Below are 25,529 nucleotides of genomic sequence, written 5' to 3'. Positions count from 1 at the left end.
GAAGAGACGTGGACCACTGAGAAGTGGCCCGTTCCCTTTTCTGACATCTGTGGTTCAGGAGTGGCTTTAAACAGAATGCAGCCGTTGGCGTCCATCTCAGATGGTTCGGTGAATGACAGCTCTTTGAAGGTCTAACTCTCATGAATCCAATTTTCATATTACTTAGGCAAATTATTCTACCGTGTTTTTTTTCCTTCCACTCAACTTTTTGGATAATTACTTGGATACAGCTGCACTGTAAACAACCAGCTTACTTAGCGATGACGTTTTGTTGGCAACCCTCCTGGTGGACGGTCATATTTGTCAAGTCAGCACTTTTCCTCGTGACTGCGTCGGCCATTTCTGTTTTTAAAAATGGGGGAAAAAAATGTTTAATTTGTTCACTGTAACATTCTAACCACCTGAAAAACTGAATTTTTGGTTTTCACCAACTGTAATCAATAATTAAATATGTAAATCTCTATATTACAGTATCTAGAAATTTTATACATTTTAAAGTGTTATTTGAATTAATGCATCAAAATCTGCACTTATTAAACATTAAAGTAAAAATAAATGAATAAATCAACCAGAAAAAAAACAGAACTGCATTTATTATTACTTTATTCAATATTTTTATGACCTTCTTATGTTCTATTTTTTTTCGTCGCCGTCCTTTTAAGCATTTCTACCTGATGCCGTCGTCTAGAGGCATCGCAATACGATTTGTCACACACTGACAAGTTGGTTGTGACTCTGTTGGATATTTTTTTGGGAAAATCTGCCCTGAATAAAATCTCCTTATACGGGCATGTAGTTCATCTGGCATCCAGGGCTATCCACCTTTAGCTGGACGTCCCAAACCGGTTCTCTACACACGGCAGTGTTGTTCTGCCACGTCTTTGTTTGCAACCGTTTCAAATAGATCTGTGGATGTTGATGAATTAAAGCACACTGTGCTTGGAGGAGGACTGAGCGGAAGCAGGAATAGGCGCTCAAAAGGCTGGTTGCGTAACTCCTGCCATGGTTTACGGCTCGGTAACAGCACTATGGAGAGACGGAGTCAGCCACCCAGCAGCCTTTGCTTTACGCCCTTTTACTCTGAGCCACTGGATGGCACAGATCCATTTGCTTCACAGGGTTTTATAGCTCTACTGACTCCAACGGATGGTGCTGCGGTAAAAGATGCCGCTATGTAAGGCCGTTTCTTGAGAAACACACATCTTACCATCACATAGTTCACAGAAGAATAATTGGGTAAACTGGAAAAAAATAAAATAAAATATTGTTTCCCATAGCCCAATCAAAGAGAAACTTCTTGTCAGTTACTTGAAATGTTTTGTTGTTGTTGTTGTTGTTGAACAGAGATAACAGAGCTCAAAAATGGTTTCCAGTACTCTGGCAGTCACATTATGAGTGTGTGAGTCACATTATGCAAGTGTTTTGACCTATACCTCAAGTGTTACACATTCTTTGCAAAAATAGGTCCATCACTATCCACAGAGTGGTGGAACATATATTTTCAGGTATCTACATGAATTAAGTATAGGGAATGCAAATACATAAATATTTTTTGAGTTAAACCATTCCATCAGGGATATAGCTGTGTTTAGCTTCGTCCATCTTCAAATCTGCTTTGACCAGCGTCCAAATGAGGATAGCATGTTCAGAGTGTCAGTTGTCAGCCATACAAAGGATTTTACATGCAGAGAGAGAAAAAAAAAAGCAAAACATGGATATCTCTTACCAGAGCACCTTCTTTCAAATGCTTGCTGTGTCATCCACAAGGCTTGTGGAAAACTTTTCAACCTGACTTTTTATGACTTTGTATGGCATATTTGTGGAGAGCACCATGAATGTTTATCCTGTCAACCAATCCAGGTGGGAGACGTTAAAGTCAGTATTGTGATGCTACCGAATGGTTTCAGTCTCAATGACATTTTACATTTTGAGACGTTTAAAATCATGGTGACGCACAAATGAAAATACTTTTAACACGAACATTTATTTCGTTCCTTTTGGGATTTGGTTTGAGTAATGTGAGCGGGGCCGATTGAAATACACTGACGTGTGCGTGGCTGTGGAATTTGGCACGAGCCTTCAGCAAGGCTTTTTGTCACGTCAGGTATTTTTCAAATTTCAAACTAGTACGTCCTACTTGCGCGAGGGCGGAGCGGCTGTCAAAACAACCTGTCAGCTTCCTCCGGTTTGTTTGAGCACTTTTGAAGGCAGCGGCAGCAGCACTGCTCCGTCCTGACTCTTTTAGTCCCTTAAGAAGCTACTAGTCCAATTAGCTCAGAGGGGGGAGGGAATCCACGCAGTTAAACTCTCCGCTCCCGGAGACTCGGCGATGAGTATGAGCCCTACCGAGGTGTGTGATGACGACCTGAGCCGACTGCCCGCCATCAGCAGCAACCGAGTTGGACCGCGAGCGGCGCTCACATACTGAGATGATGGTGGCGTACTTCCAACCACAGCTGATTTAAACTTAGGTTTTTGGCTCCCACGGTAAGCCTGTTTAAGCTCCAACAGAGGCGCTACCGACGGGTCGGAAGTTTTTCCCCACCGGGACGGTTTGTGAAAGTGGTCGGTTAAACATGGACACGTTCGCCAACGTGCTGCTCGTCACCGCAAACGTCGGCTCGCTCTTCAACAATGTAAGTGTGCCACAGAAAGGTAAAACTGCCGTTAACAGGCACACAACACCACAATGGTAGCAGCCGCGGAGGATTAGATTAGGGCTCACACTGAAACGAGTTACAGCAAGTTACTGGCAGGCTACTGTAAGGTCTCTAATGCCTGACGTATTTGTAGGGTAAGGTTCTTACAGGTGATACATTGTTTTATCTTGTTGTTACGTTGTTTATTTCACGTGTGTTATGCGGCTGAACCCAGTCTGCGAATCGTTTTTATCACAGTCGCGCTCAGCGGTGTTCTTCCGCTATCTTGGGTAGCGTAAGCTCAGCTGTCGTTACCTGCCGACGAGTCACGTGACCCGGTCCTAGACAAGCAGATAACGTTTTGATCAAATGGGGTATGATCGAATATGAGAGGCTTCAAAACTACTGTCAGGATCCAAGTAAAACCTTTATATACCTTATACATTTGGATAAATGTAAAAATATTGATTGAAATCAGACTCATGAATCTACCGGTGAAGCTGTTTATGTTGTTACTGTCCACACTTAAAGGTGCATCCCAACACATTAGAATGTAATTGAAGAGTTAATTTCAGTGATTCAGTTCAAACAGTTAAATTTGAGTAAGTTGGTTTCAACCTTGTATTTCCATTAGTTTTAATTATTATGTCTTAGAGCTAATAAAAATCTTATAGCTAGACTCTGTTCTGAAAATTTAAATATTACACATGACCAAAGACAAACAAACAAGCAAAAAACAGGACATTATATACTGAAAAGTATTTCTAAGTCCAGGATGCTTTCCTGAACAGCCTTCCGCTGGTCTGTAGTGTTGGATCTGGTATCTCTCATCTTCCTCTTGACAGAGCAGAGAATGTGTACTTTGGTGAGTTTACTTGGAGAAGTAGGGCTCCAATATGGCAGCTTTGCTATGTGCAACTTTTGTTGGAAATAATACCATTATTGAGGACTTTGCAAGTTGGTTGGTTTGTTTAAAAGTGCTCTAAGGTTTGTTGAGGTGAGAACTGCTGTATGATGAGAGGAGACTCCCGCTTAGCTGTGATCATCATTGGAGAGGTAATGTGTTGTTTAGCCCTCCATCCAGGTTACAGCAGGACCGAGTTTTGACTGAAGGAGGGCTGACCTTTCACCATCTCAGATTCTGATAAATGAAAGTTTATCAATGTGTACAGAGCTTCTTCCTGACACATAGTATATATACCCTCTGTAGGCCAGTTTGATGCCCTATAAAGCAGAGTAATACCGTTGTCATTAAATTGGTATTGGTAATTTTTGCAAGTACCAATACTTGCAAAAGCTATTGGTACTCCTACCTTCTGTAGGAGGTTCAGAGTCCTACAAAAGCAGCAGACGGCTATGTTGCCTTTGGACTTAAAAAACAACAGTGGACCAACACTAGTAATTTGTCTCAAGGTTGCAGAGTGCACTCAAACCGGTTGCACATGAGACCTAATTTGTGAGTGGTTCGCCTACAAAAGAATCTGAGTTTGCACCGGTGTTACCACTTGCTCCAGGAAAAAGAAAATGCAGAACCCTATGATTTCCACAATGCAGAAAACATAAGCAACAGAAATCTTGGAGTTCAACAAGCAAAATGGAAAGAGATTTCCATTGTATTCTCACAATGAGCAGGGATGTCGGTACAGTCGTTTCTGTGGCCTTTCAGCCGCTGCAACTCTCATACATGTTTTAACTGGTTAAGAAGGGCTTGGCTCAGCTCTGCTGTCCTCTCCTTACAGAGACAGAAACAACGTCAGTCAAGGCAAACAGTGTAAAAAAGTTAGTCTAGAGCTTTGGGTCCAGCTCCACAAGTCAGCACCATTTGCGGATTCTCTTCCTCTTCACTTTAACTTGATTTCTAAATGTGACACAAAATTTATGTTCTTCTAAAGAGAGGACTTTGGACCATTTAGCAACAGTCCAGTGAGTTCAGTTCTTTTTCTCCAATGTAAGCATGACGCTACTTTTGTTGTATCTAGTTCAAGTTTACGTAAAAATAAAGCAACAGCTATAGCCCATGTCCGTGATACGTTTGTGTAAGATGGCTCTTTAAATGTCTTGTATGCCTTCACAGTTTGTCCCTGTTGCTCGTGCAACTGTTTTCCTTCCACTCAACTTTCTATTAATATGGTTGGATAAAGCAGCAGCCAGCTTCTTCAGACATAGCCTTTTGTGGCTTGCCTTGCTTGTGGTGGGCGTAAGGCATATTCATCTGCGTTAACGGAAATAAACACTTGAAATATATTACTGTTGGAATCTGTTTATATTGTATGAGTTTTACTCTTGGAATTGAATTCCTGGAATTCATTCTTATTCGAGGACATTCTAATTTATTGAGATGCAAATATAGTTCAACCAGAAGCAGCGCTGTGGTTAAGTAAAGGTCATGACATACTTTAAATACACAAAGTTTACTTTATGTTAATATTGGACTATGCTTAGAGGTTTGTGTACATGGAAGAGGGCTGCACAATATTTGCAAGACAAAATATTTTGCTATTGTGACGCTGAAAACACTGAAAATTCTGATCTCAAATGACCCAGTTTTCTCACTTTTCTTGTTCTCTTTCCATCATTACTATATCCCAAACACTCTCCCTGAACTTTATCGTCTTTTGCATATATCAGGTGTGAGCATAAAAAACTGTGAAAGACCAGCTAGCTAGCCAAATATGCAAGATATTGGCAATTTAATGTAGTTTATATATTTGAAATAAAAAAGTCCACGCCAAGTACTACATCCTAGCAGTCCTTTGTGATTGCAGCTAGTTAAAAGAACAGTTTATTATTTAATGACGCATGTGTCTTCAGTAGTTTGAAGTCATAGAAACTATCAGTGAAAGTCAACACTGATTCAAGCCACAATATTTTGTGGCAACTTGAGCATCATGTTTTGGGAATATGCATTATATGATGTTTTTGGGCACATTTATCTCATACCAGGGATCGTGGGTCGGCTTGCAGAGGTCATGTTGCCTTGTGCTGAACATGAAATGCTACTGAACAAGACAGAAACTCCAATACGTCAAAAACATCAGGTTGCCAGACAGACATGATTAACATGAGGGAGTGACCAGCCCACAACCCAGATCTTAGAAAACATTGTCATTATATTTCTAACCAGTTGTGCAAGTTGCCACATTTAGATCAACTTCGAGGCTCCAGTCTGTTATAAAACGTATGTAAATATCCATTACTCTCCCTTGTTTCAGCCTGCGCTGGCTGGGTGAAACGTTCAGACTTAGCAGGAAGGAGGGCGCTTGCAGTCATGGAAATTTGGCTCAGGACCATATTTCCGTTGAGCAAATTTAGGTCCAACGATTCCGTGTGAGATCCCACAGTGGGAAATGCATAAACAGATGAATATCTACTCTCCCTAAGGGGAGTCCAGGCTTTCTACTTAACGCAGGGCCCCTTCTATTCTTATAAACAAACACTCTGAAATGTTGACTCAGGGTGAGAGAAGGATGTTAAGCAGACCACAGATTAAATCCTAATGCTCCACAGAAACAGACTTTAGGATCAGACACACACTAGCTGCTTCAGTAATACTGAAAAACAGACTTTGCTGCTCCTGTTGAAACAGAACCAGCGTGCCTAATTCTGGACTGCAGTGTTCATCTGCTCACGGGCTTTACTTTTTTTTTTTTTTTTAATAATAAAGATTTGGAGACAAATCCAGTTGTCAAGTGTTTATCTTCATTAGTGTGCAAACATGGCTGTGGTTGCAGGCAGAGTGCTGTGAGGTCTCCTACCTTCCACCTGCACTGGGCCACAGTCACCCACGTCATGCAAATGCAGTATGCAAAACCATTTCTGCAGTCATGACATTTTAACTGACCTCTGATGCACCAAAATGCACATTCTGGAGCATCTGTGTAAGAAAAGCCAAGCTCCAAGTGAACTTTTTTTCCTCAGAGATATTTTACTGAAATACACTGTTTTTTAAAAAAAATGCAGTTTTGTTTTTATGCCCAAAATTTAAACAGAATTTTACCAGCCTAAAAAAAGAAAACTACTTTAAAGGGGAGAATCCCTCCAGCATTTTTGCAGCCTTTGACGGAAAGTCTTTCTTTAACAGAATCTAATGGTAATTTTCCCACCTACATCTTTACGTTTTGTTTCACTGAACCCAAGTCTGATTTCTAGAAATATCAATCAGATCTTCACAAATGAATGATGGAAAGAAAAATGAAAAAAAAGAACGCTTCATTATTGAAACTCCTTATGAATCAACTGCAACCTTTTTTTTTGTCTTGGATAAACATCTGCCATCATTTTTCAACAAAAAAAATGCATAATGGTTCAATTTCATCTAAGAAATACATAAATGGAACAAAACTTTACAAGTTCGTAACATTGCAGTAAATTCAACTCATGATGTTGCTTTAGATGGAGTTGAACCTGCTGAGCAGGGTACAAAACAAAACAGGCTGCAAACTTATTATAGCTACCGATGTTATCTGTAGATGTGCAGTTGGCACACGCAAAGTGGTGTGATGCTTCTATAATCCGTCAGTCGCACAGTTTTCATATCACTTTGACTTTCTTCTTTCTGTAAAGAAAAGAAAGCCTTTTCTTACGTTTTTTGTAGTCAAATTTTGAAGTGCACATACACTCTTGATCAAAATCTTAAGACCAGTCAAAAAATTGCAAGAATTTGCATTTTGCACTATTGGATCTTAAGAAGGTTCTAAGTAGAGCTTCACAATGTTAAAAGAAGAAATCAGCGTAAGAGACAAAAACTTGAGCGGGGAATTAATTGAAAACTGCATTTAAACTCAAACATGATTTTTTTCAGCTGATCAAAAGTTTAAGACCATAGCTCAAAAAACCCAGAAAACCCCCCAAAACAGAAATCAAAGTGTCAAAAAAAAGGACTCAGTAATGAGTAGCTCCACCATTTTTGTTGATGACTTCAAACAATCGTTTAGGCATGCTTGATGGCAGTGTTTCCAGGAGGCTAGTGGGAACGTTGCTCTAGGTGTTGACGATGGCTTCAGGAAGGGCATCCACTGTCTGGAACTGATGTCCATTTTTGTAAACTTCCCTTGCCATCCATCCCCAAATGTTCTCAATTGGGTTTAGATCTGGGGAACATGCAGGATGGTCCAAAATAGTGATGTTATTCTTTTGGAAGAACTCATTTGTCAGGTGGGCATTGTGAACTGCAGCATTGTCCTGTTGAAAAACCCAATCATTACCACACAGACGAGGGCCCTCAGTCATGAGGGATGCCCGCTGCAACATCTCCACATAGCCAGCTGCTGTTTGACGCCCCTGCACAACCTGAATCTCCATTGTTCCGTTGAAGGAAAACGCACCCCAAATCGTGATGGCGCCCCCACCACTGTGCCGCGTAGGAAACATCTCAGGTGGGATCTCCTTGTCATGCCAGTAATGTTGGAAGCCATCAGGACCATCAAGGTTAAATTTTTTCTCATCAGAGAAGACAACTTTCTTCCACCTTTCAATGTCCCATGTTTGGTCCACCCTTGCAAAGTCCAAACGGGCAATTTTGTGACGTTGAAGAAGACCTGGCCTTTGAAGACATTTTTTTGTTTCTGAAGCCCTTCTCTCGCAGATGCCGTCTGATGGTTATTGGGCTGCAGTCAGCACCAGTAATGACCTTAATTTGGGTAGAGGATCGTCCCGTGTCTTGACGAACAGCCAATCGGATCCTGCGGCTCAGAGCTGGTGAATTTTTTTTGGGTCTACCACTTGACTTTTTTGTTCCATAACCCTCAGGATCATTTAAAAAATGCAAAATGACTGTCTTACTGCGTCCAACCTCAGCAGCGATGGCACGTTGTGAGAGGCCTTGTTTATGCAGCTCAACAATCCTACCACGTTCAAAGTCAGTGAGCTTTTTTGCTTTTGCCATCAGGAGGTCTTGACAGTGTAAAGACTTGACAGAAAATGACATGGAATCCAGAGTTTTGCACAGCTTTTGGCTTTTAAAGACTATTGATCAGCTGAAAAAATCATGTTTGAGTATAAATGCAGTTTTCAGAAAATTCTCTGCTCAAAAGTTCTTGTCTCTTGCACCGATTTTTTCCTTTAACATTGTGAAGCTCTACTTGGAACCTTCTTAAGATCCAATAGTGCAAAATGCAAATTCTTGCAATTTTTTGACTGGTCTTAAGATTTTGATCAGGAGTGTATTTTTTTATTCATGTTTTACTTGAACAGGAAAACCTCAAATTAATTTGGAAGAGTGAAATGATCTTTCTGAGTCTGTTTTTTTTATTATTACATAATCACCTCCTGTTTTACCAGCTCTTTTTAAGGCCACAGTTTAACAATCCACAAGTGGATGTTAGGAGCTTTTAAAAATTGAATAATAGAGTTTTAAATAATAAATGACTTTTACCAGAAATTCATCAATACTGAAAACTTTCCTTTTTAGTTGTTCAGCACATAACGTGCTTCTTTTTTTTTTTCCCTACATATCTGTGATTTTTGAGAATAGGGACAAAATGGGTTTTAATTTTCCCATAATTTTTTTTGTTATTTCTCAACCTTATGTATTCAAATATGACAAATAATGTTTAGGAAATGTAAAGATGCTAAGGTGCAGGCTCCCAGTTGCAACATTTTTTTTAAAAATTACATTTTTAATCGACCTGACCTAGAACGTTGTCATCACCATCTGACAAAAACAAATAAAAAATAATTTTTAATGACCCTATTAGTGATATTTTACTCATTTTACAGACAAATGCTTCTCAAGAAACAAAAGAAATATTTAAAACCAAAAACAACAAAAATGCCATCTGATGGAGTTGACACAGAACTGAAGGTGGTGACAAACTAGTGAATAAAATGAAAAACTTGGTACATGTGAAGTAATACAATTTATGTAAGATACATTAAAATGAATTAATTGCACATTTAAGTGAGATTTGACAACAATTTCACTGAAAGACTCAGAAAAACTCTGATGGAGTTGACATCTGACGGAGTTGACGAAATGCCAAACTACCTCAATTTATATGATGTTATTCTGAAGGAGGCCATATTGTAGTTCATCAGGTCCATTAAATCTTTACATTATACCAAAATTAAGCTTTTATTTCACAAAATTTCATCAAAGTTTTGTAAATTGTCAGTTATGGTGTTGACACATCATGGTTGTGACAAGCAACTTAGGAATAAAACAGAAGAAAAAACTAAAGAATAACTTAAGCTAACCAGAGCTAACTAGCCCTCTTAGCAAAGGAAGAGAAAGGAAGAGGTCATGGGGTCCTCAGAAGTTCTGGTGCCCCCCAATAATGCCTGATTTTTTTACATTCTTTTCATTTCTGATGGTGTTGACAAAAAGTAGGGACAAATTTCAGTGGAGTTGGAAAAAATATAAAAATTATTTTTAATTCAATTTATTGATACATCTATAATTATTTATATGACTACTTATACTTAATTGTCACATTATATAATTTTAGTATTTCTTTAGTTGTTTTAAACTATTATAATGTATTGAGTTCTGCTCCTGGACAAGGGCTTTTACAGGCATCATCCACCAACTACAATGTTTAAAATAAAAAACTATTCAGCAAATACCTGGAAAATATACATTGTTGTGCTCACATGACCCAGGTTAGTTGAGTCAGATATTTGAAAAAATTATATTTTGTGTATATTTTATTCAAATTTTGTGCTTTATCCATAGGACCTGTTTTGTCCCTATTCTCAAGAATCACTGATATGCGTTCGTTTTTTTTTTTCTACAAATGCGTTCGTTTTTCATAGGCAGCCATATTACCTCGACCTGACCAAGAAAACTTTAATTCAAAACATTATTTATTTAGCAAAACCTAAAAGGTAAACATAACAGCAGCCTGAGGCTACCATCCACCACTAACATGTGATGCAGCCTGTATTAGTTGAGCAGTTTTGTCACTTTATTGGTGCGTTGCAATGAAAGCGTGTTTCGATGGAATATTATTGAGAAAACGGATCCTTAAATAACTCGTTGAACCAGACGCTCGTGCAATGGCAGCTATTACCAAACAACCTGCAGTGACACAAACAAAGATTCATTCACAGCTGAAAAACATTCAAAACAGCTGCTAATCTTTCCTGGAATAGATTCCCCAGCTGGTTTCCGTGAGTCAGATTAGGCTGTGCAGAACGATCACATATCTCAAATATAAAATATTTCATTTAGCGTTTGAAGAGTAAAAGGTCACGACACTATGATTTGAAAAACACTAAAAAAATACCCGCTGAGTCCATAACAAACTGGACCCCAATTTCTGAAGGTTTTGACGATTGAAGTGCTAAATTTAAAATTGTGTATTCACACAATCCAATTTATAAACAATAGTCAAATGATTTCACTGGGTTTTTTGGGAGCATCTTTACTTGAAATGGCCATCCATAATTTGATACAGCTGTCAAATAAAAACTTTAAATCTGAAAAGTTGCATCTGAAAAATGTTTAGCACATTCAGAATATTTTTTGAGCAAAGTGGAGATATTTGTCTCTAGTGCACAGAGGATATTTTGGTGAAAATCAACACTAGTTACTATTAAAAATTATCAAGCACGATGGTGGAAACCCGATGATTTGGGCTTGAGGCACTTTATGCTCACTAACTACACCATCAGCTCCTCTATATTAAGGTATTCTTGGGTCAGTAAAACTGAAGCAACACGCTAGCAAGAGTTTCCCCTGAAACGGCCATGAAGAAGACAGAAACTGCTAGTTGTTGCCGCTGGGGCTGCTTTTACAATCCATCGAGTCATAAGTTGTGATTCTGCACTTTGGTTTCGTTTAAAAACAACTAACCACAGATAAAAACCACACAAGTTCTGGGTTCACTGCTTATTATGCATATGAGATTATGGTTGTATTACCCAAATGATTATTGCACACAATTCGAGTCATACCGCACATGGTTTTAAACTATGCATGCTATGTGTTTTATGATGGGATGCAAGTGTTCATTTTGATCAGTTATTTGATGATGTATCTAAACAGAAGTTGAAAGAATATTGTTCTATTTAATTCAGTTTTCATTTTTTTCTTCCCTTTCCTTCTTTAAGTAAGCTATATAGTGATTTTTTTCTGTAACACAAACAGAAGATATGGATTTTTAGAATCATGTATGAAAGGCTAAAGTGTAATTGTTTTAATTTGCTTCTTAAAGGAATGTGGTCAGAATATGAAGCATATAGTTTCTATTTGACATTGATTGAAACTGTTGAATAAGTGACTGATGACGTTGGTCAAATGATTTTACTTTTTAATTTTTTTTTCGAAGGTGGATGAAATTCAAAATGGATGGTTAGAAGAACTGTATAAGGTAAGGTTGAAATATTTTATATTCCCATTAGTAGCCATCTTTCTGTTCTAACGTATTAAATGTTTACATGGGTGATCTCATGCAGCTAAAAGAAATACAATCTTTGCTAATTCTGGCCCACTTTTGTCGTTCTTCCAAATATGTAAAAAACAAAACTGTAAAACCTCTGATGAGCTGTAATGGTCAGCCTTAAAGCAGCGGCGACCATCTTCACACATCAGCACTCTGTAATGTGAGCTTGAACATTAGACTTTAATGTTTTTGAAACAGACAATCCGGAAGTACAAGCCGCAGTTCATCGCCCTGCACTTCCAGGAGGTGGGAGGGAAGGACTACATGGTCAACATGGACAAGGCAGAAAACTTCTTTTGGTAAATAAGAACACCACTAAAAAGTAACCACAATGACTGTGTGGTTACACTGTGTTACATCTGAGAAAATACATTTCCCTTCCTCTTCCTAGTAACATCGAGTCCAGTGAGGAAATGAAGGAGTTTGACAGGACTTGCATTTATGTGGACACCCAGTTCCAAGCGGAAGACAGCTTTACGGTAGGAAACCTGTGGAGATATTCCAATGTTCTTCCACAAGATGGCGATCTCCTCCACATAAAGATGGCCTCAGCAACAGATGTGAATGTGAGGCAGTCTGGTGCCTGATAGGAATCTGCAGCAGATGTTTGCTGATATTAATATAAATGCAACCATTTGACTGTGTAATAAGGTCATCTCAGACAATGTTAGGAGGGCATTTTTAAAAACCCTGAAAGCATGCTTTGTTTGTTGCTTTTTAGCTATTTTAATAAATATATATTAAATATACAGTATGAACTCATCAAGCGCAATAATGAACTTCTGCGGTTCACAACCTTTAGTGACATATTGCAGGTGTGCCCTCTTTAGGAAATCTGATTCCTTATACGCTCTTTCTGTTTGCTCGCCTTTTTTCCATCGGCAGCAGAACTTCATACATCAAAGCTTCTGTACAATATGAGCAGCGTTCAAAATCCCAGCCTTTTGTATGGGACATGGCTCTTCTAGATGTAGTATAAAACAGTGTTGGAGCTGTAACGCGGTGCAGGCACAGAGAGATGAGAGGCCCTCAAAGTCAGATTTGTTTGGTCAGCCGTGATGCTTTCAGTTACTGGACCGAGAATTTCTGTCCATAGCTGCCGTCTGCAGTGCTGTTATGGAGCCGGTTAGTGCAATCAAGCCATAGTTCATACAAAGTTATGCTTTCAAAACTCCAAAAATCTTTAGCTGCAATATTCTTGTTGATCACACATGACCACCATGAAACATGGCGGCGGCTGCAGAATGTAATCTGATGTTGCCTTTCTTACTATATAACTGGAGTGTTTGCCATGGTGAATTAAACGTTGAACAGCTCCAAATATCATTCAGTTCTAGTGACGGGCCAGACACCTGTGTCATTTTATACCACGGTTTTAGACAGAGCTGTGCGATATCTGGAAAATACTTAGTAATCCTATCAATGAAAATTGCAATGACTATACTGGTTATGATTAACCCTCCTTTCCCCAAAACGTCTGTTTTTCACCATTGCAATGCTCCCACTGTTCTCTGTGAGCTTTAGCATTTCAATTACTAAAGATATTGTAATTGAAAATACAATATCTTTGTATTTTCAATACAAATGAGCATTAATATGCAATTAATATGAGCAATTATATGTAGTTTTGATAGTCAGTTTTAAATGCATTAATCCAGTTGGTCAATTTTATGTGAACATCACTCCTTGCTGTGCGGTTGATGTTCAGGTCATAGAACGTCAGCCTCAGTCTCCACACTGGTCATGCAGGTCATTTCTTGCATCCATGTTTTTTTAACCTCATGTTTCACTAATCAGCTTCCAGTGGTTTAAACTGTGCTTGCTGTTGGCTGTAATGGGATTTGTCAAAGTTTCAATCCTGGTAGGGAGAAACACTTCTCCTCTACAGAAAAGTAGCTGCGTTTTTCTTCAACTATTAACCCTTCCTCCTCCCAGGTGAAACCCTCACACAGCGCGCCTGACAGTAGGGGTCAATGTCTGCATCTGTAGACTGAAGGTGCGTGAAGCCGAAAGGGGGGAAAGTCAATGACCAGGTGCGAGAGAGAGACGGGCCAAAGTCAATACATTTAACTCTAGATTAAAACTATTGATCCCAGGCTATCTGTACGCGATAAATTAAGCGTCGTGGGGGTGGCGGAGGACAGCTGGGACTAAGTTTTCCTCTGGACTCGAGTGGTTTGCACCCTTCTCCGTTTGCCCTGAGAGGGTTGCAGCCCCTCTTCCCCAACCACCGCCCCACGTAATGCCTCATTCTCATTTCGGCGGTGCCACCTGCATTGATTTTCAATTTGTTTCCCCCTGGCTACGGATCATCAGTTATAAAGCCAAGAGAGAGAGCTTAGCAGGGGTGGAGGGGGCTCTCTTTTCTCAGGGGCTGCAGACGTAGAGGGGCATGCATCCCCAGTACAAATGGTGTTTTGATAAAAAATCACTTGAAAGTCAATATTTTTTTATTAAACTGTGCACAAACCTGATTGATGAAGATGGGTGTTTGGCCAACTACGCGAAGGTGTGTGTGTGTGTGTGTGTGTGTGTGTGCCTAACTGTGCGAAACACGGCTACTAATCCCACATGAATCAGGCTTCCCTTCAGGAATCTCTGGAGAGGAACTTTACCTGACAGTCGAACTTTTTTTTTCCCCTTCGTAGAAACATTTCAACTCCTGCAGATCTGTTCCAGTAATTTCCTCCGTCACTCTATCTCAGACAAGTCGGTCTCTAACTGTTGTTCACTGATGCCGTCAATGGAGACACCTCTGTTTTAATAAACGAGGATGACTGTGGCACCGAAGATAAACGATGTCTTCAGGGAGAGATCTCTCATGCTCTGACTGATCGCGTGTGTGTGTGTGTGTGTGTGTGTGTGTGTGTGTGTGTGTGTGTGTGTGTGTGTGTGTGTGTGTGTGTGTGTGTGTGTGTGTGTGTGCGTGCGTGCGTGTGTGTGTGTGTAGACCAGCTCTCCGTCACGACCTTACCCCCTCCATGCTCTCACTTATTTTTCTCTCGGCCCCCTCTCAGAGCACCAGCGTTGGCAGACAGCAAGCCTACTGCTTAATACCTTTTAAATGGTTTTAATTTTCTGTCTTTATTGATTTCACAGGCCATGATTAATCAGATCAGTGGAGCAGGCAGTTAGTACATTAAAAATTGTCAGCCCCGTGTCAGGGATGATTGGGCGCTGGAGTGTGCACCCTCAAAGTGGCTCTGCTGAACATTTTTATCGCTTAAAGTTTCACGTGGTTTTTGATTTGCACAGTAGAAAAACAAAGTGGATAACCGGAAGATAAGGCTTTTACTACCTATAATAAACAAGTCGGTCCTTGAGACTAGCCATGTGTTTGTGTCTACATTTAGTTTTAGTTTCGTTTTGAGAAACATCTTATGATTTCTTTGAAATGCAGACCTGAAAATAAAGGGTTAGGCACATGTTCGTGCACAGGCATGTGTTTTGATTTGCAGACTGCAGTGTCAGGAAATCTGCAGCAGATATATAAAACTAAAGTTCACTGATAATGTTGTGTTACTTCTGTTGCAGTAACATAATCTCACACTGAAACTCATAGAAAATTCCAACTGTTAATTTAATTAATTTTTTCAATGGACATAAAATATATATTCCATTAAGAAAAAAAATGTTTTTAACAAAATCACAAGGTGTACAATTGTTAACACCCGAACTGTCAATACTTTGACGACCTTCGTTTTGAGATGGTACTGAACTTTGTCTTCTATAGCGCTTCACATTGTTGAACCATAGATGGAGCATATTTGACCATTACTCCAATCATCCAAAACCATGTGTCCACTTTACCCTGTCATTTTACCCTATAGGTCTTCTGTAAGGTTTTGATTTAGGAACTTGGTCTGGGGTTCCCAAGTCAGTGCTTGTACACACCTGCTTTAAATGAAACCAGACCTCTGCAGAGGTAACAGATGCTGATGCGCCATTTTATTCAGGTGTGTTGGAGAAGGGATGCGTCTAAAAGTTGCAGGATAGTAGCTGTCGAGGACTGGACTTGGGCACCCCCGGTCTAGGGACTTGGATGGTAATGTTTTGGGTCCTGCTGATGGAACTACAAATGACTCTTTTTCATGTTTACATGTATCCAGCCCATCCTGGCTCCCTTTTTGTCCCGTGACACTTATGATAGGAAGTAGTTAAAATATTCCCTTAAAAACCTTTTTCAGTTACTACTGTTTATTTATTTATTTTGGAAACAAATATGGCCTGGTGTGTCGTAAGAAGTTATCCATGCTGCTTGTAAGTAAGACCAAGAAATGTTAGACATTACAGCCTCTATTGAAAAATAAAACTATTTTAATATAGTCCTTTTTTTTTTAGTTTTTGTTGCCAGTATGCTGACAAAGACCAACAAATTTGCCCCAAAATATCAGACTTTTAAAAGTACACAAAATATATTTGTAGTACACCAATTACTAGTTTGACTGCAGATATAATGAAATGTACCAAAATGATGCTGTTTTCACTTTTCACTATGGTAATGCAAATTAAAATACACTACATTATGACTGTATTTCATGTTTTTGTTCTCAGGATGCTTATTTTAAAGAGATGCTACTGTGCTTTAATCCCTTGTTAGCTTTTTGGGATACAGTGTGTATTTAACTACACACTGTAATAGTTATTGGTGTGGTAAATGTTGTAAATGAACAAACGTTTGATCATTTTATTTAATCACATCTAACAATAATTAGTGTCAAACATGACGATGTATTGCTACATTTTGAATTAGTCATTGCAGAGGTTGGTTGCAAAAATGCTAAATGATAAAAATAAATAAATTACTTTACACATGCTTGCCTTAAATACTAAAATAGGTAACTAACAAATTATTTTACAACTAAATTATTTTTTGTATGTTTTTTAAAAAGAAATTTAACATTTTTTATTCATTTATTTATTTTACTTAATCAGTTTCTGATTACTTTATCGGGTATTGAACATCATCTGTTGTTTTCTTTTGTCCACAGGCTTTGGGCAGCATGTACTTCATCCACAAGACACTGAAAAATATCTATCATTATGACTTTAATGGTAAGAAATCCTTAAAGTGTGAAAGTTGCATTCATTTTTATTGGTTTCTAATGAATCAGGTTGTGATGAACATTTCTGTGTTTTTGCTTTTTCACATTTTCTTTTCTTTTATAAATGATTAAAATCCAACTGGAAGCAGTGTAGCCCTCTGCTTTGATCAATAGCTCCCACACCATGAGGGACCGGGTTGCTGTTGCATATGATTGGCAAAATTCCTGTCATTTTTTTATAGGATATTTTAAGATGTTTCTGTGTAATGATCGTTTGATGGCTCTACTGCCTAGGCAGGCATTTGCAAAGTACTCAGATTTAAAGTGGAGCTCTTATTTCGGCTGCTGCATAGTCCGGTCACGTTAGGTGTGAAAAAGCTTGGCAGAAAAGCTTATGGAAGAGCCATAAACATCCCGGAGCTGCCACTCGCTGTGTGGCCCGAACCGATTGTCGTTGGCCAAACGGAGTCTAATGGCTCCCGCTTATAGATTCCCCTCATCACGTACGCCGCTCTGATGAGGTTAACACCAGTTTATTGATCGCTGTTTGCATGTTTTCTCACTCTTTTCCATGTCACCGCCCTCGCTCTGCCTCCCCCCCGCCACCCGCTGCTCCCAGTTAAGGATTTTAAACCCGTGGTGGGAAAGACCAAGTACGTGGGCTCACTGGACGGCGTCGCCACCGTGGAGAAAGAAAAATTCCCGAAGAATTTCTGGCCCGATGTAAGTCTGTATGCAAGAGTGTGGGGAGCGCTACGGCGAGGGGGGATGCTAATGGGACGAAGGGAGATGCTGGGGAAAAATGAGTCCGCTGGGACTGCTGACACAGAGATGAGACAAATTATCTGCAAGAATCAATGATTATCAGTTTGGCGCTTTAAAGACATGGTTCCCTGGTGTTTAGCGATTCTCTCTCATTTGTCTCTGTTGCAGTTCAAGTGGTCCAGGAAGGGCTACATGAGGACCCGCTGGATCATACACAACCAGTACGTAACGCTCAGAAACAGTGAAACACTTTATTTTTTGATCAATTGTATTGTGTTGTTAAGAGAGTTTTAGTAACACTTGTATTAAGAGTAAAACTGACCTTTTTTGTGATCTTTCCAGATTAATATGTAGGCCAGCGTTTGATACACTCATAGAAGAGATGGGACTGAAAGCAGAAATTCAGTGATCAGCATTTATATAACCTGAGCTTTTGGGTTGAATAGAACATGAAATTGTCTTCTTCACAAAGAAACATTTAGGGAGCAAAATATTTTTTTTTCTTAAAAACACAACAGAATTAAAGAGCTTTTACACAATATGGCTCTGTGTAAAAAAAAAATCACTGATTCTGACTGATAAAAGAATCTTTTTCCATCAGTAACAACTTTAGACTGAAGAGTGTTGTTGCTAAGTGAGTTTCCACACAGTCTTTAAAAGTCTGCAAAAGTGTTGTGTTTTATTTGATCTTTTTTTTTTTTTTTTTTTTTTTTTCCCCCCCAAGTTTGGGAAAAAAATTCAGTTATGGAATTAACTATGTAAAAATAATTTGCCATACAGCCTAGAATTTAAAAGAAACGATGGCAAAATTCTGAAACGTAAAAAGGTTTTTTCATTAAGGTTATATTTAATTGACTTCAGCAGTCTTGGATTTGTCACCATATAGTTTAAGATTTTGACCAAAGCACTGATCAGTAAGATTTTTTTAGTCACTGATGGGAAACCCACAGATAAAATATAAAACAACTTCAAAATGTGAAATGGGGCAAATTCACAGCTTGTTGGCCTCTTGGTTCAGTCTCTTAAACTGCGGCTGGTTAAATGCCAGATGATCTTAACTTCCTGTAAACCAGTTTTAAAAGTCTTATGAGTTACAGATTGAAAAGCAGCTGATCCAAATTAAGATGAGATCAAATTTTTATTGCTCATAAAAATGGAAATTTGGTTTTAATAATATGTCAGATGCATCCCATAACTACATCATAAACATTTAGCGCGATAATTATAAGTGTTTGTGTTTCCTCTAGTTTTGGAGTTCAATGAAATAAGGCACAAAGGAGTTCTTGTACCTGTTCCTTCTGTATCATGGCACCCTGAATCATCTCTGAAGGCAAAAGTTCAAATTTACTGCTCTATTGTTGAACTTAATCTATAGAGATTTTGTCATTTTACAGCTTGTTTTTTGCACAACTTGGTGAATTTGTTCTACACTGAATGGCCAACCATTTTGAAAACAAGTCTTGAAATATTTCACCTGTATGTGATAAATCTGAGTTTCCATTTTTGAAATGAGTGATAAAGAATATTTTTCACATTTTGAGATGTACTTGTACATATAAATTGATTCATTTATAAATATAATTGTTGCCCTTAGCCTGGAGTTCAACTTGGTTCCATGTAGTTTTTAGCACTCTGCAATCTGTTATCTTTTTTTTTTTTAACCACATAACAAATAAAGTTGACTTTAACTGTTGAACAGTGATGCTACTTGGTGAAGACAAAAAATATGTTAATGCTTGCTAATGTCTCATTATCAAACATTTATTGGTTGTTGCAGTTTGGAAATTCATTATTTATCTTTGATCATTTTTCTTATTAATCCGCAGCTCGGTAACAACTTGTCAACAAAATCATATTTTCGTCACTCCTTTTTAGTGTTTGTGTTGTTTTCATGAGGTTATGAAACATGGCACATTTTCATGAATTTGCAATGTTCAAGTTTAAACCTTGAACATTTCCTGCAGTTACAATTATTAACTGAAGAGTGTATAAACCTGGTCCTTTTATTGAACCAGGCTCATAATCTGGCATTACTCACAGACTTCTAATCTGCTAGATAAGAACAGAAAAGTTTCAGTTATGGTATTACGTTGTGAGGCAATAGTTACTACTTTGATGCAGAATTCCTGGCACAAAAGGGTCAAACTTCTGAGCTGTCGGCAGGCTACACACTATCAGGAAAGTTGTAAAGTGACACCCGCGCTATTATACACTTGCACTGTCATTGTTGTTCACCCACGTGTCATCTTATCTGATGTCAAACAATTTCTTTTCCTTTGTTTTTTTCATCTGCTGCATCTTGTCGCGTTTTGCCGACGTTGGCGACTGTGGCTGTAGAAACAGCCACAGTCGCCTTCCTGTCTTGTGATCGGAAGGTTGTAGGTTCAATTCCAGCTTTCTCCTGCCTCGTGTCGATCTGCCCTTGGGCAAGGCACTTAACCCCAAATTGCCTACCAATCTGTGTATGTGTATAAATGTGAGTGTGAAATGTGACTCTAGTGTAAAGCGCTTTGAGTGGTCAAAATGATTGGATAAAGCGCTATATAAGTTCAGTCCATTTACGTCTGTTGTCTGCAGGGGCCTCGACCTGGTCAACATCCACCTGTTCCACGATGCCTCGAACCTTATTGCCCTCAACTCCAGTCCCTCCATTTATTCAGCCAACCGCAAGAATGCTCTCAAATACGTCATCAGCAGGTGGGATCAGCAGCTGTACACTTTGAATGGGCCACCCGAACACGTTAATATGCAGAACACTTGGATTTATACTGAGACTTTGTTACAGATTCATGGACTGTATTTACTAATTGGGCAGGTTCCTAAAGTACTTGCCGACACTGAATTTTATTTAGGGATGTCAGATTGAAGAGGACTGAACACAAATGGATGAGACGCACTTTTCAGATATTTAGTTGTAATAAATATTGTACCTCTCTCAGTCACACAATACTTTGTGTTGATCTATCCCATGAAATCCAAATAAAATACTTTATCATATGTTCTTGCAAGATAAAAATGGCAGAGAATTGCTCCAGGCAACTGTATTAATTTGTTCAAATTTAAAAACCAGAATATTAAAGAATATATAAAGTAAACCTTAACCTTTTGTGCTAAACAAATGAAAACATTGTTTATCTTTTCTAGGTTATCAGACAGCCGCTACGCTGCTATGCCCTTCTTCCTGTTCGGAGATTTTAACTTCCGTTTGGACACGCGTACATTAGTCCAGGTATGTTGTCATTTCATATATATATATAAATATATATATGTGTGTATATGTGCACCAGCTTCATATTTGAACACGGACCCCCGCCCACTCCCTCTCATTTCTGCTTGTGTTGCTGACCAGTGCCTGACCATCGAAGCAGATGTTGTAAAAGACGTGAAAGACAGCAATTACGAAGTGGAGAGAATCACATTTGAAGAAAGAGACAACGACCACCAGGTAATTATGGCAGCCAGAAAGCAACAAAAGCCGTCACCAGATTTGACCCAGATTGGGGTTCATGTTGCCTGCCCCGCCCTTCCCTTCCCTTCAGATGCTGCTGCAGATCGAGGAGAAGCTGTTTGAGTACGTGCACCAGGCGGTTTTCCGAGAGGACAACGGCAGAGCGGTAAGGACACATTCCAGACTTTTGCTCCATAAAAACGAGAAACTCAGGTTGTTGCCAAACAGTCGGGTCTGTTCTCAAAGATGTCAGATTACGACAAGCATAAGGCTATACACCCACAAAAACCAAAACCTCAAGGTGGTTCACTAGAATTTCACCTGGAATTTTAATAGTAGGCACACTTCCTGTTTTTATTTGCCGCTCAGCTTTTGAAGTACGACAAAGAGGTCACGCCCTTTCTTGATGCTGTCAGGGAAGAGGACATCACATTTCCACCCAGGTGAGAATAAATTTACCGTAACAGTAAACGATAATCTACGAAAGCCTTCTCCTGATGTACCTGACAATCGAAATATGATTTTGTCGTCTCCCTTAGCTACCCCTACAGTGAGGACCACCATAAGCCGAGGCAGTACATGAACACGCGCTGTCCCGCCTGGTGTGACCGCATCCTCATGTCTCCCTCTGCCAACGATTTCATCAGCAGGGTCAGACTGAACTGTCTGCATATTTCATTTTTACCCAGGAGACTCTTAATTGATGAATATTCAATTGTGTTCATTTTCTGTGTGTCTCAGAGAGATTATGACGGGGAGGGTGTTGTTTACAACACAATTGGTCCTAATGTCTGCATGGGAGACCATAAGGTAAGCCTTTAACAAACCATCTGTTCTGGTCAGGCAATAAATCAGCCGCAGAGTGACTCTTTGGTGTTTTTCGGTGCCCCGCAGCCCGTATTCCTGTCCTTCTCGCTGAAGACGAACAACCATTGACTCCGATCCTTCTCAATGGTAAGAATATCTATAAGTGAAGCGCCACATGTGAGAAAGCAGTGCTTCCACAGGGCAGATTTAGAAAGAGATTGTGGTAATCTCGTTCTTCTCCCTGGAGAGCCATAACCAAGCCAGCCCAGCGGAGTCAGAATATGAACTAAGATGAAGCACCTGCGGGGCACAAGTGCTCCTTTTGTGTCCAGTGTAGTTGAAGCACAGTGCGATCAGCACCTTCCACTGATTTATGTCTGTTGAATCCTCTGGTCTCTCACTGCTGCTACACATTAAGTGCATTGCACGACTTCTTTTCATTAATTACAATCTGGATGGCCGGCTGGAGAGGCATTCATCCCGGCCCGGCAGGATATTGGCATTTTTACGGCCATGATTTTGTTTTGCTGCTGTTTAAATTTATTTGTTTAAGGATGGACTGCTTTATCATGATGGTCTTTCTGTGAGGAGGATGGGGGGGTTAAAATAATGAATTCCTCTCGGGGAAGAACGTCCTACAAAGACCCGTTGTTTCTTTTTGCTTTTTACATTTTGAGGGGATAATATGATTCCAACACTCAAGACTTAGTTTTTACAGTTTTATACCCCGTCGACGTTTTTTCTTTTTTTTTGCATTTGGTCATTAAACTACAAACTTAAGAGCTTTAAGCGGATTTTACGAATTGTGGTCAGAGAGGAAGATGACAAGAAGTTTAAAGTAAAAATAAGCCATAAAAGCGCTCTGTTTTAGTCCATCCTCTACAAGTGGAAGGAGCGCACAACTACAAAGTAGGACTCCATATTTAAAAAAATAAATAATCCGATATACGCTACTGTTGTTGCATGTTACATATAACAATTTGACTTACAGTAAACAAAACCATGATTAAGAAAGCCTTAATGTTTGTCCAGCTATTAGGACAAAAATAAATTCTTTATTTCCATCTCAACAACCGTAAATAATTACTCACATTGATTGCAGTTTCAGTATTTTGCATAGAGTGATATTGAGATGACAATAATTATCCACTGTACGGTGGAGCCTGGCTTTAAATCTTCCGTGTAATGGCCAGAGACGCAGCCAAGAGACCCACGGTAACTCTGGGGGAGCTGCAGAGATCCGCAGCTCGGGTGGAAGAATCTCTTCACAGGACGAAACGTCAGTCAAGCACTCCAAAAATCCGGTCTTCATGGCGCATTGGCCATGAAGAGACACATGTTCAAAGAATTAATAGTATGCATAAGCCTTTGCCGGTAACAGACATGGAAAGCATGTGGAACAACATGCTCTGAAAACAAAGTACATAGCACTGTGTGGAGGAATCCAGCACTGTGCCCAAGGTGAAATGTGATGTTTTATTTAACCAGGAAGATCACATTGAGATTAAAAACATCTTTCTTTCAAGAGACTAGTTGTGAAGGCCCTTTTCTTCAACAAAGACTCGGCGCTCTACACTCGGTAGATTTTTTTAAAATACATTTAAAACCATATATCAGTTTCTTTCCATGTCACAGCTCTGTGCTATTTTACGTGGTCTGTCACAAAAAAAAGTTTGTAGAAAGGTCAATTGGGTTTAAATACCTTTTGAGTTAATATTTTGAATCAAAAGCTACTGCGCTATCCTCCCAGAGGAGACAGGAAGTTTAAAACCATACTGTGCATTTGTCTTGTCTCACTCTTGTGTCTGTTCCAGGTGTTCAGATGCAACCCCCACAACTCAGCCACCCTGGATGCCAGCATTATCCTCTTCCACACGCAGGACTCATGAAACCACCTGCTCTCATACGTTATCTGATCTCTGAGCTGCAGCTTTCTCCATGCCGATTTTACTCGGCGTGGAGTTCCTGCTTGCAGCCATGTGGGCAGATCCTTTAATCCTTACTCGTTCTCAACATTTTAATGTAAACCTTCCTTATTGTTGTAAAATGGTTTCAAAACATTGTGTATATATATTGTAACAGTATGAGCAAAACTGATTTTTTTTTTTCTTTTTTGTTGTTTCAACATTCAGAACTCTCTTAGCCCTTGTGCACGGGAATCTGTCGACTTCAGAAAAGATTGTATCTTATCAAGAACTGAATGTCAGCCCTGCAGATTAGATGCGTCTAATCTGCAGACGCTCTGTATACTTTTGGCACTTGTTGTTTTCTGCCACTGTGGCATTTTTAAAAATAGGAGCGCTGCTTCTTGTTTACCTTCCTATTGTCACGTTTCGACCGATGTTCTCCTCAGATCTACCTATAGAAAAAGGCTTTGTAATTGAAGTTTGACATTACTGAAACATACCACTGGACGGGCCGAAGGCTCTGTGAAATTTTACGGTGGCAGCAAAAATATCTAGCAGTCTTTATCTGCTATAAAAGAAATTAGATTGTCATGAAAAAATATTTGCCCGCTTTGAGATTTCAGTTTTTTTTTTGTTTTTTTTTTAGTTGACTGACATAATTAAGATTTCACAAAAATGTTGTTTTCTCAACAACAGGTTGGTTTTAAGTGAAGTTATCACCTAGAAATGTAATTTTGTCTGACCCTGGGTTATCTTGAGGTTTGTTCAGTGACGACGATGACAGGCTTTCTATGTACTTACTGTACATAATACCAAGTGCTTTATCTCCCAAAACATCTCAGCTGTTCTCAGACTGTCCGCTCGTCGTTACTTCTGTGCCGCGGAGCATTGCTCCGCTGGAACGTCTCTTCTCACGCTTTTTCAAATGTATCTTCTTTCACTGCCAAAAGCAAAAGTCACCGTGCTGTCCTCTTATGTTTACTTAAGACTGAAATACAGAATGTGGATTCTGTTTTACTCCCTGACTTAATTGAAACCTCGCAGAAAATGCTGTGTGTGTGTGTGTTGCCACACACAACACGTTCACACACTTATAAAGCATGAGGCACCGTTTAAGTTTTCTTTCTTCATGAGTGATTTTTATGATGCACGCTGTTAAACTGTAACTCCAGTGCAGTAATAGATATGTTTAATGTGTATGGTATCAGCTCATCTTTTAACCTGTAACTGCTTCTTACTGTGTTTTGCTTATTTTTGTGGTAAGTGATGAGGGACATGTACACTCTCTTATTTATTCCAAATATTAGCAGAAGTGACGTTTCGGATGTCTTGTTGTTTGTACAGTTGGCTTGTTGCTTCACCCATAGCAAGACACAGTGATGATCAAGTCTCCATTGTCTGAACCGGTGTGTGATATAATGTAATGTTGTGACAGGAGTGGAGTTGGTTGGAAGGACCAGTATTACCTTTAGTTAACTCTAGTCAGACACTACATGTTTTACTTTGTCTTTTGGAAATAAAGCATGCAATGCAAA

At 39.3% G+C, this 25,529-nt stretch overlaps 1 protein-coding gene across 1 annotated transcript; it reads left to right on the top strand.

Annotated features, from left to right (window-relative positions):
• The first annotated feature begins 810 nt into the window (after positions 1–810).
• Positions 811–25,529, top strand: inpp5l (inositol polyphosphate-5-phosphatase L). The gene is made up of 16 exons (XM_014983588.2): positions 811–2,636; positions 11,909–11,950; positions 12,221–12,321; positions 12,414–12,501; positions 17,014–17,077; positions 17,687–17,790; positions 18,001–18,053; positions 20,410–20,529; positions 20,977–21,061; positions 21,182–21,277; positions 21,372–21,446; positions 21,650–21,723; positions 21,820–21,931; positions 22,022–22,090; positions 22,175–22,234; positions 23,902–25,529. The coding sequence occupies exons 1-15, from the start codon at positions 2,577–2,579 to the stop codon at positions 22,214–22,216; spliced, it is 1,185 nt and encodes a 394-aa protein (XP_014839074.1). The 5' UTR covers positions 811–2,576; the 3' UTR covers positions 22,217–22,234; positions 23,902–25,529.

This window comes from Poecilia mexicana, unplaced genomic scaffold, assembly GCF_051168715.1.
Source record: "Poecilia mexicana isolate PSO_F unplaced genomic scaffold, ASM5116871v1 scaffold_9, whole genome shotgun sequence".
NCBI classification, from domain to species: Eukaryota; Metazoa; Chordata; class Actinopteri; order Cyprinodontiformes; family Poeciliidae; genus Poecilia; species Poecilia mexicana.
Note: the sequence above shows the minus strand (reverse complement) of the source record. Positions and strands in the feature narration are given on the sequence as shown.